This window comes from Poecilia reticulata, linkage group LG8 (genome assembly GCF_000633615.1).
Source record: "Poecilia reticulata strain Guanapo linkage group LG8, Guppy_female_1.0+MT, whole genome shotgun sequence".
Taxonomy (NCBI): domain Eukaryota; kingdom Metazoa; phylum Chordata; class Actinopteri; order Cyprinodontiformes; family Poeciliidae; genus Poecilia; species Poecilia reticulata.
In genome coordinates this window covers 12,936,775-12,948,062 of record NC_024338.1, presented here as the reverse complement: position 1 = coordinate 12,948,062, position 11,288 = coordinate 12,936,775, and the positions used below count along the sequence as shown (strand labels likewise).

The 11,288-nt window shown below is 38.3% G+C and overlaps 1 protein-coding gene across 5 annotated transcripts in view; it reads left to right on the top strand.

Moving 5' to 3' along the window:
* The window catches only part of LOC103468820 (brain-specific angiogenesis inhibitor 1-associated protein 2-like), a 59,958-nt gene that overhangs the window by 36,319 nt on the left and 12,351 nt on the right, over positions 1 to 11,288 (top strand). For all 5 annotated transcript variants that reach the window (XM_008416164.2, XM_008416167.2, XM_017306241.1 and 2 more), the window contains 2 exons: positions 2,390 to 2,527; positions 9,710 to 9,862. In XM_008416164.2, coding sequence (XP_008414386.1) covers positions 2,390 to 2,527; positions 9,710 to 9,862 — 291 coding nt within the window. The remainder of the gene's footprint in view (positions 1 to 2,389; positions 2,528 to 9,709; positions 9,863 to 11,288) is intronic.

Below are 11,288 nucleotides of genomic sequence, written 5' to 3'. Positions count from 1 at the left end.
TATTATTAATTTATTTTTCCCCAGCACAAGTCTTGGTTTCTGGGAGATGAATCCTGAATGTCAGCAGCGAGGCAGCCTGTGTTGGCTGTATCACTTTACCTCAAACAACAGGAGAAAATGAGCAGATGACTCATTCAATTTCATTGTTATTGCTTTAGAAAGCTGATAAAGGTCCAAAGGCCTCATTTGGTCCATTCTGTTGAAACATATTGAACAAATCTGCGATTATTTTAAAATTTGCTGCAATGCAGAGCAAACACTCCATGTCTTTCTGCAGGTGTGCGACAATAGAGGCTCTTTCTCTGCTCCTTTTTCAGAGTACCTCGAGAATACCTGCATATGTGCTCATTTTCATGCAGCATGCAAATGCGGGTGTTGAACCCTTGTTCATAAGCTTTTCTCTTCCAATTTTTCAAACTGGGAGACCACACGAGCTTTCTCACACCACACATTGTTACTATAGCAACAGAGCTGATAAAGCCAAGGAAACAAAGTTGTTGTTTTTTTTTATTATTAAATCAATAGTAAAAGAAACCAAATGATCGAAATTAAACAAATCAGGGGCTCATTAAGGCTTTGTTGACAATCTTGTCATTGTTTGTTCCAGGCAGTCACTCACATCTGATTGTTCATATTTGATGAAAATCCTCCCTAACAAGAGGGACAGGCGATTGCAGTGGATGCTCACAGAGATATGATCACAGGCGTTGTTGATTTCTAAACAAAACCCACAGGAGATTAAGAGGACTTGGAGTTTAGGAGCCAAATGATTTCTGCAGTTTCTTTAATCATGAAAGCAGTATCTTAGCCTTTTTGAATGTAACAAGAGATGAAAGAATCCCAACGTGCACCCTCTTTGCCGCGTAATGATGATGTGTGCTTGTCAGCCAGAACAATAAGTGTTTAATACTTAAATGCTTTGATTCAGAAGGGCGGAGACACCAGGCCTCAAAGGGAATACTGTCTGCCTCTGGAAATGTCCCACTAAATCTTTTGGTTCATGTTAAAAGTAAGCAAACCAAAATCACTATGTTGGGCTGAAATGTCAGTTTAAAATGGGAGAAAAAGTGTTTTTCTTCTTCTTTTTTTTATCTAGTAAATAAAAAAAAACCTCATCACCAAGAAGAACATAAGTCAGTTTGAGTTTGGTGGACATCTAGACCAACTATGGCTAAGTGAATAGTTTGTTTTCTAGGAGCTGGCCTGTCTAGCAAGCACCAGGGGGCTTGAGTGGTGACATCATGAGTGGAGCGGCTGACAGTGACTAACAGTCAGTCGAAACGGAGAGTGAAGGTCACCACAAACGGATGCCTCTATATGTACAACAGAGAGCCTCACAACCAGTAGGAGAGCTTTGTGGGTTTCTCATGAGACTGGGTGCTTATATCGTGGATATTGCGAACTACAAGGAGATAGGTGGTATGGTTGTCATGCCAGCTATTACAATCTCTGTGAGAAAATAATCAGAGAAATCTTTTCACTTATTCTTGGTTCTCAATAAAAAGAAACCTAATCACAGAAGGTATATGACAAAATATGTTTTATTTTCTTTTTTCAAATGAAACTTTTGTGCATATCTTTCTGTTCCATAATCGGTACCTCATAGAACCACGTTTCAATCTAATAGCATATCTGTACTATACATTCTGAGGTTGAAACTTGTACCCATCACTCTATTAAATAGAGCATAAAATTATAATTGAAACAGGTAAAGCCCTTCCTTCTGGCTTTAATTGGTTGTTTCTGACCAGGAGTGATGTATTTCTGCAAATGGTAAAAACTAGCCTGGTTAAAAACCAACCGCTTGTACTTGTACACTTTGCTCCATATCGGCCGAGAGGGTCTGGGCTCTCGGCTGTTGAGAAACAATTGCTTCCTGGAGACTTGGACTGTGTTGAGATTAAAAGTGTATCCATTTGCTAACGGCTTCATTTGCTTTCTCTGCTGCCTTTGCTGAAAATACACAGAAACTAAACCGGCATCGAAAATTAATGTCATTGGTCACAAGTTCTCCTTCTGTTCGCTGATTGACCTTGTCAAAAATCTGTCGGAAACAATCCGAGTTAAGGGGAGAGAGCCCAGATTGTGCTGGAAGTGAGAATTTTTTCCGAGCGGCATTGCACAGGAAGCAGAGGTGCTTTGTGTTTTTTTTGGGTTTTTTTGTCTGTTTTGGGTTTTTTTTCCCCCCCACAGATTACCTATCTCATGTTTTACTGTCACAACATACTGACAGATTTAATGGGTATTTATTTAATACGCCTGCCTGAAAACGTCCCTCTAAAACATATCAAGTTATCCCTCCGGTCCCTTTGGTTACAACTTTTAAAAAGATTTTACTTTGGAAGAGGTGTGATCTCATGTTATTTTTATTTCTTGTTGCTCTACTTAGGCTGCCTTGAAAAAATACCAGCTGGAACACAAGAGCAAAGGGGAGAGTCTGGAAAAATGCCAGGGTGAACTGAAGAAGCTTCGAAGGAAGAGTCAAGGCAGTAAGAACCCTTCAAAGTACGGAGAGAAGGAGATGCAGGTGAGCCCCCTGCTGAGTTCCAGCTCAGATCACGTTGCATTAATTCCCTTTCATACAATTTCACAAAACTGTATGAAAGTATGAAACTCTAAACTTAACGTTTTAATTAAAAATGTACGCTGTTCATGTTGAGAAGAAGAAATGGCTAAGATGGCGGTAAATCGCTAACATCAATGAAAATGACATGCACTCTCAGGTCAGTTTGTTGCTCTGCTCAGCTAAATGTTCTAATTTCTGCAGTTTTCATTGATGTGGGGGAGAATTAGATTAAAGGTTTATGAACAACAGTGAAAAGGACTTGAATATTCTTTTTAAGTAAAGAGAATGCAGCCAAGACGGGGGCGGCGGCAAGAGGCGACATGGTGTCCTGAGTGGGAAGGCAAATGGCGAAGGTTTGATTATGAATTGTGTGCCCTTGGAAACCTTTATTACATTTGCACACATATAAGCAGAAACACTGACACTCATCCAGGCAGCAGGGGAAAAAAAATCAAAAACAAGCTACAGTAACTGAAGTACTGACGGTTGAGCCAATTAATTTTAACAGCGTTTACATGCACAACAAAAAATAAACCTGTTTTATACATCAACACGTAATTGAGAAATTATGTCTGCACAGTTTGCTCCTTTGCACTTCTGTGTCCTACAAAGATTTTTGGACCTTCTGAGAAATGTTAAAACATAATTTAGACTGTCAGACAACAATTTGCAACAATTCAGCAAACTTTATGCATGACGAGGCAACCTGCTCTGGATTGCTGCATGTGCAACTAATGTTGATTGATTCGAAGTGAACATTGACTGTGTGACATTGCTTAATGAATAATGTCACATTTATTTTTTTCCTTCACCCGATCGCTTACATGACAGGGGGAAAGGGTTCAGCTGCAGCATGAACAACAAACAACCCTGACAACATTCCTCTGCACCAGACATCATCGCTTGTGATGTTTTCTTGTTGCTTCCTTGTTTAGTCTTGTAGAAGGAGGGAAAGCAGGGGAGAAAAACCCATATGCGAGGACAGGAAAGGTCAATACATTACTTGGGAAGCAGGAATTTAGATTGCTTTAAAGGATGGGGGCACGGATGTCAGACCAACAGGTCACCGCTCGCGGAGTTACTGAGCCGCTAGTGGCCTTGCTGTGAAGTGCAGTCATCAGTCAGGTAAAACATATCTTTCAGATACAAACTTTCCTAAAGTTTCTCCAAAAAGTTCTTCACTCTGTCCACTCAGTTTTCATGCTGCCACAAACACAGCTACACACACGCACACGCACGCACACACACACACACACACACGCATCCACTACCATCTTGTCTTCGGTGGTGTGGAAGAGCTGGATTGATCTGACTCAATTGTCACATCATGTTTGTTCCATTGTGTCAGGTCTGTCTTGAAGAGATGATGTATTAAGTGTCATCATAAGACATCAACCCTCAGAATGCTCTCAACAGTGCGGTCAAGCATGAAGCACAGCTTGAAGTGGGAGCTTTGATTGTGGCCCCAGAATCAGTAAATCTGTAAAGAGCAGAGATTCAACATGCACCATGAAAACCTCTCTGTTTCAGTGGTGCTTTTCTTTCTTCTAGTGATTAAATAGCCTTTTAAGTGTAATTATTTGCAGAGTTCTTGATTTCAATTTGAATCATTAAGTTCTTTTTATGCATTAAATTGTATAATGTGTACACTTATTCAGTTGTTATTCCACACACTTGAGATGCATGGGGACTGTAAGAGTATATATTTTCTACAGGGGAAATATTTCTCCTGAAATATTTGACACCTGAGTCAAATGGCAGATTTTTCTCATCATCTTCATTTACTCTGTTTGCTGTTCCCCTGTTGGAATATTTTCCAATCTCTAAATGTTTCCATTCTATAAATGTTCCCATTTATAGAATTTTAACATGAAACCATGTTACATTTTTTTCTAAATGGTTTTTGTCATTCAGTATCATAATCAGTTGGAAATAAATCAGAAGAATACATTGTCTGCAATGTGAGGAAGTACTCATATGTCAAGAAAAGAATGAGTCATCTGTGCGTTTCTCAGAATTTAAAGTAGAGCATTTAGCATCAATGTACGTGAATAAAAGCCTTCAAGTACGATTCAAAAAAGAATAATGAAGAGGCAGTAATCCAAAAGAAAAATCAACTTTATCGATTGCTATGCACCACTGCTTAAATAGCAAGCAAAATCATAACAAACACAAGTATTTAAGAAGTAAACAAGATAATGTCTCATTTACTTCTACAGACTAAAGCACGGGTACCAAAGTCCTCAGGATCCATTATTCTGCTACTTTTACACACGTCTCTTCATCAACACACCCGAGTCAAATGGCAGATTTTTCTCACCATTTTCATTTACTCCGTTTGCTCTTATGATGAACTAATAAATCTTACATTTTAACTTGAACAAAAAAAAAGATCCACTCTCCAAGTACTGATTCTTCCCCAGTTGGGATTATTCCATTGCTTCCCCCATATTCTGCTGTCATTGCTATTTAGTTCACACACAAGTACCATCACAACCATAGATGCAAGGGTAACTAAAAGAAGTGAAAAATAAATGGAAATAAATTTTAAAAAATCGTAGAATTAAGAAGGGCAACACACAGTTTTGTAATGTTAACGATAATGTACATCAATTTTATTTTATCTGTAAATTGTTAGATTTTTCTTTAAATTAAGTTTACAAAAGCCAAAAAGCCTTTAAATAGTTCTCTCATAAAATCTTAGGAATTTATAGAATGGTAATACTTAAACATAATGTATTATAATATAATAGAATCTCTCTTTGAGTGCAAATGGCTGGGAAAATGAAAACGGCTATTAGACTAACGTCTCACTTCGGCCGAATCACTCAAACCAAAGAGAGAAGAAAAGTAGAATAATATTTTACTTATTTGCATGCTAAACATGAATTGGAGTTTATGGACTGAGTCTGCATGACTGATCAATTAGGCCCATCTGTGCAAAGTGAAGGGCTCATCATATTGTGGACTCATAATTTACAGCAACTTTGCAGGAGAGAAGAAAAATCAATCTCCCTTTCTCATTTTCAGTCTGCTCACTTTCACTGATCATATCACAGCTGTGGGCGTGTGAGAGAAAAGTCAACTCGTTGGTGCCTGAGCCCACAAGAAGCAAAGCTCGCAAATAAGAGAGCGAGAGCCCTGCACTCCCACAAGACCTGTGCTTCACAATTACAAGTGTCCACCTTGAAAAATAGTTCAGTCTTGTGACAGATTGGATGGTTTAATTTGTGTGGATAGAAAATCAGCAGGAGGCAGGCAAGAAAAAGACGAGTAAATGCTGCAGAGATGAGGGCAGTATTTCATCCTCCTCCACCACATTTGTGATGCTTTGGAAGATGAGAGAGACTACTTTTTTTACTAGTTGGTGTCTTGGTGCAGTCTAGCAGTGAAAAGAGACTGACAACAATAAGGAGACTATCATCGTCTTTTTGTCTCTCCCCGTCTTCTGATCTTTCTTGCCTTTAAACACTTCCAAAGCACCATCAATAGGTGAAGTCTGATGAAATGCAAATTATTTCATTATGTAGACAATGTAGAGTACTAAGGAACTATATAAAGGGATTCTATCAAGATAAACTCTTTTGTGCTGCAAATGATTTTATTAAGATGAAACGGGGAGAGAGAGAGACGAAACTCCAAGCTAAGAATTCCTTTCATAAAACTGATGTTTGACCAGCTGTACCTTTCTTCACAAAATATAACAGTTTCTGATATGTGGCATGTATAAACTTGCACATCCACAGTATAGTTTTTTTAGGGTGCTTGCATTAAAGCAATGAGAATATACTCGAGGTGTTTTTGCATTTAGATGTCTCAAGTGTATTTTTTTGTTTATTCGAAAGAGTAGTGCTCATGTAGCACCAGAACAAAATGGAAGTTCTAAGTAGCTTAAAACAGAGCTGGACGATGCTTTGAAAATACAGCATTCTGCAGTGTTGTTGTTGTGAGCCCAGGTGTACTCTTCACTTTTGAAATGCTTTGAGAGCCTCCATCCCAGTGGCTGTAATTATTGGAAAATGTGTTGGGAGTGCAGMGTAATGAAGTGCTGAAGTGTTGGGATTTCGTCCTKAATATGTCGACGTAATGAGACATGCAAAGAAAAACCTGTAACACTGACTACTTAAAGCCTGGGTGTTGACGCYKCACTGACATGTCGCGGTTTTCGTTTCTATCCATGACCTGCGCAGAACAAGTCATCCTTGCCTTGATGTATTGTAACTTGAGGTCACTGGGAAATAATGGTGCCAGGTGTCTGCATGTGCTTTTCCCACTGCACTCATTGTCTTGGGTTACTTTCGTGACCTTTTGAATGGCTGGAGAATGGGGCCATGTTGATTTGACAAAAGGCGAGCACACACTGCCTGAGCCGCTCCTATTAGCTCTGGTTAGAGGTGTTTCAGCGGCTAGCAGCTTGTGAGTCACAGACTGCAAATACGAAAAGGGTCACTCCACCAGAGAGACAGAGGGGCAGTTGCTTCGACTGTGATCTTTTAAAGGGTCCTTGCAGTGGACAACTTCTCTGATGTTTCCAAGAACCRGTTCACAAATGCATGTAGGTGTTGCATCCAGATGTATTTTCCCAAACCTCCTTTACCATAATGTGCCCTTCCATCTTTCTCCCTCTCTTTTTATTCTCTTTGCAGCTACTGCATAGACTATGAGCCATTCCACAACAAAATCACTATCCTTTTGTTCTTGGAGACGATTAGAAGGAATGGAAGTCTTCTTTCCACCTCTTAGTATATTTTGGCAGCCATATAAACCACTCTTGCTGACGTGATGCTCATGTTTTAACCAAACATRTTTTAACCAAACATTTATTAAAGAACTGTAACCACTAATTAAACCAGCTTGAATCTGTCTAGGAYGCCATTTTTTAGCCTTTGTGCTAAGTCTATCAAAAAAATCACTCAGACATGATAATGTGTTATAAGACGATGCAGTAGAAGTGTAACACAAARAGTTGCACACTTCTGCTTTCTTTGGCACAGAAATGCAATTAAAAGTTAGAAAAAGCACAAAGATATGATTRTTTTTATTCATGATTTTATCTATCTCACTTCATTTGACGGCTGATGGTGTCCAAAGACCTTAACTATAGCAGCTTTCTTTTGAGGAAAAACAAGCAGCATCTTCCACTCAAAATGGTTGAATTAGTGTCATCTGGAATTAGAAGATTCTCACCACCACTTGGCTGATGAAAGACCCAACTCTGGGTTGCTTAAAAGTGGGAAAGAGTGTGCCCTGCTGGTCACTAAATGAAACGACACTTGGACTGGGGTCACACACACATTTTTCTTTAAAAACAGRAAAAAATCTTAACTTTCAAAACTTAATCAAAATATTGAAAAATCTTGTTTGGATTGCATATATTTATTACACTTCACCAACATGATCACTCATGTTAACATATGGTTATAAATTSATCAATCGGAACTTACTTGACCTATTTTTAAATGCAGAATCTACAACTGACCTGGTGATATGYAAACTCCTGACAGGAACCTTATATGTACATTTGTTATTTTTAGAGATGTGCCGATCAGGTTTTTCCTGCCGATACCGATACCGATCACCCATGAGGGCCGATCACCGATACCGATCACATAATTATTATTATTATTTTTTATAAACACTACCGATTACATTATGTGAAAAAAAAAGAAACCATGAATTCACCTTAATTTAGACAAAAACTTGTTTTTAATAACTTTTTCCAAGAAGAAAACTAAACAAAACAGGCATTCTGCAAATTGTACTGCTATTGGTAATACTATCTTTAACATACTGATAACATATGAAGGCTCTGAAGAGGCTAAATAATGCAAAGAGCAAAATAAAACCTCTCAACATTGCCAAAAAAATTCAAGTATAAAACTTAACATTCATAGGCAAATACAGGTTCCATTACAATAAACAATCCAGAGTTACTGAATGAAAACTTSCTGATAGCATGGCGGCTAGCTGATTACTGCTAGTTCTGAGTGGCTGCTTCGTTGTGTTGATGCATTTTGAYGTGCTTCAATTTTCCGCCGCAACACGCAAACTTCCCCATTCACTCAGTGCGTTATAGTTCCACATCGCTTAGGATTTGTTGCTGCGCGCTTGCGCAGTGTGAAGGAAAGAGGAGATCAGCTGCACAGACAGGATGCGAAATGATGAGATGCAGGTGATCGGTATCGGCAACAAGAGCCAATGATCGCCGATCACCGATCATGCACTTTTTCACRAAAATCGGCCGATTATGATCGGTGACGGATCGATCGGCACACCTCTAGTTATTTTGATAAATTTAGTTAATATGGTGAAGTTTTTTAAATTCTTCTGTCCCTTTCTCTTTGTGCTTAATTGGCTATCCAGCTTAGAGCACCACGTCATGCACAGCTTGTGTGTCAGACATGAATATATGGGAAGAGCGTCTGTCTCAAATATCAGTAATTTATTCCTGTTCTTTGTGTCTGGAATATGTATGTTTTGTTCAGGGCCATGTTCTTGTGCACACCCTTTTTTCGCTATGCTTGGTTATGTTAATAGTCAGTGAACCTGAAATGTTGTCTATAGTTTTTGGGCCTGCCCCAAGACAAAATGAATCATTTACTTTATTATCCTGTGCAGACATCAACACACCACCCACAAGTGCATCTGTAGAGATTGCTACACAAGTTAATTGATCTCAGTTATTCAGTTCAAAAAGTGAAACCTGTATAGAAAATGGCATGCAGAGTGAYGTACTTAAAATGTTCATTTCTGTTGAAGATTCTGAGATGAGCAGCTACTTTAAATGAAGTAAATACAGTTTGACAACACTCAAATTTATTCTTTATTCAGCATTTTTTGACATTTCCTCTTATCTGCACCCTCCACACACCAGACGATTGGTCTTTGTAAATGTGTTTGTTTAATGGCTTGGAAAAGCCGGCTGAACAAATTCACAAAATGAATTTYCATAGCTGCTKCAGACTTTTATTCATTTATTTATGATTGAAAACAGTCAYGGCAAATACATGGATTTATAAGCCATTTTAAGCACCTTTAAAAAAACAACAAAGTGCTAACAAAGCCAAAAGAATAAACGAGCAAGACCTGAATACGAAAGCAAATGATGCTAATGCCTGCATGTTACTGTGTGTTCCCCTTCAGTTTGTGGAGACCATTAGCAATAAGCAGACAGAGCTAGACACCTTCATAGCTGAGGGCTACAAGACGGCCTTGTCAGAGGAACGCCGCAGATACTGCTTCCTTGTGGACCGGCAGTGTGCTGTGGCCAAAAACAGCAGCGCCTACCATGGAAAGGTAAGTCAAAATGCTCCTTAAACCTTGATTTCATTCGGTTTCATTTCCATTTAGAAGCGAGTCATTTATGATAGAGAATGAAAAGAACAAATTCTGAACTTTTTCCACACGTAATTTACACATTTTTTCAGCGTACCGAAACGGAGGTGCCGATGCCCTCATCTAAATTGGTTTAAATTAATGCATCACTGTTGCTATTTTACATTGTTTTCCATCCAATGAATGTGGAAAATGTTAAATGAGATAATTAAAAATGGTAAATGGAACAAATTATGCGGAGTGTTTTGATAAGGATAAGACTGCGAATGACATGAACGATGCGGTTAATGGCTTTGGCAATTTATTTGTAAATTTGGGACCTAAGTTAACTGAAGAAATTCACAATTTAAGTTTCTGCCTGTTTGATCTAATTTTCCTGTAAAATTCTCTAGGAAATGGATTTGAGAACAAATAGAATGAATAATTCAATATTTATATTATATGTGGACCCCAGGAAGAGTAGCCATTGTTACGGTAACGAATAATGGGGGATCCAAATAAACAAACACATGTGGATGATAAATAAGCAGGCAACAAAGAAAATTTTAATCATTATCCCTTTTTTGCTGCTGTTGCCTCTCTTTCCCTGCTGGGAAGCTATTGTTGAAAGAAATCCATTAGAATGAATATTTTCAGTTTTGCATTCATCAATAAGGGAATATAGAGAACACATGGACCAAGATGACTGGTCAGATGAGGTTAAGCAAATCTCTTGAGAATGCTGTTTGAGGCAGATATCTAACAGAGCATGTCACCTTAAGCACACTTTTCTCAGCAAAATATGACTGTGTCAGCATCTTGCTGTAGGGATGCTTTTCTTCAACAGGGACAGGTAAGCTGGTAAGAGTTGGAGAAGATTGATGGAGCTAAATTCAGGGCCAGTCTGCAAGAAAGCTATTAGAAACTGCAAAAGAGTAGGGCAAAGATTCACCCTCCAGCACAACAACAACCCTACACCTGCAGCTAGAGCTACAATATTGGTTTGGTCAGGAAATTGTGAAAACCATATAAACTTCCAGTGGTCAGTTGAAGTACTTTTAATTACATAAAGTCTCTATAAAATACAATAAAGATTGTGCGTTTGTTTTGAATGGTTTTTCAAAACTATTTAGGATGAAAAATGACTATCTTACGGGCTGGACTAAATCTACTACCTGTACACTCCCGTTGTTTTCATCCGTGTTTATCATTTTTACATTAATGCTGATATTTGAAGCAAAGAGCACTGAAATTCTAACGAATTTACTTCCTCGTTTTACGACCCAGACAAATAAGGTATTGTTGAAGAAGAATGTAATCCATTTACACTGCAAAAAGTCCCCTTTCAAAAACAAGAAAAAAAAGTACAAAAATAGGGTATAATTTTCTTAAAATAAGAAAAATTATC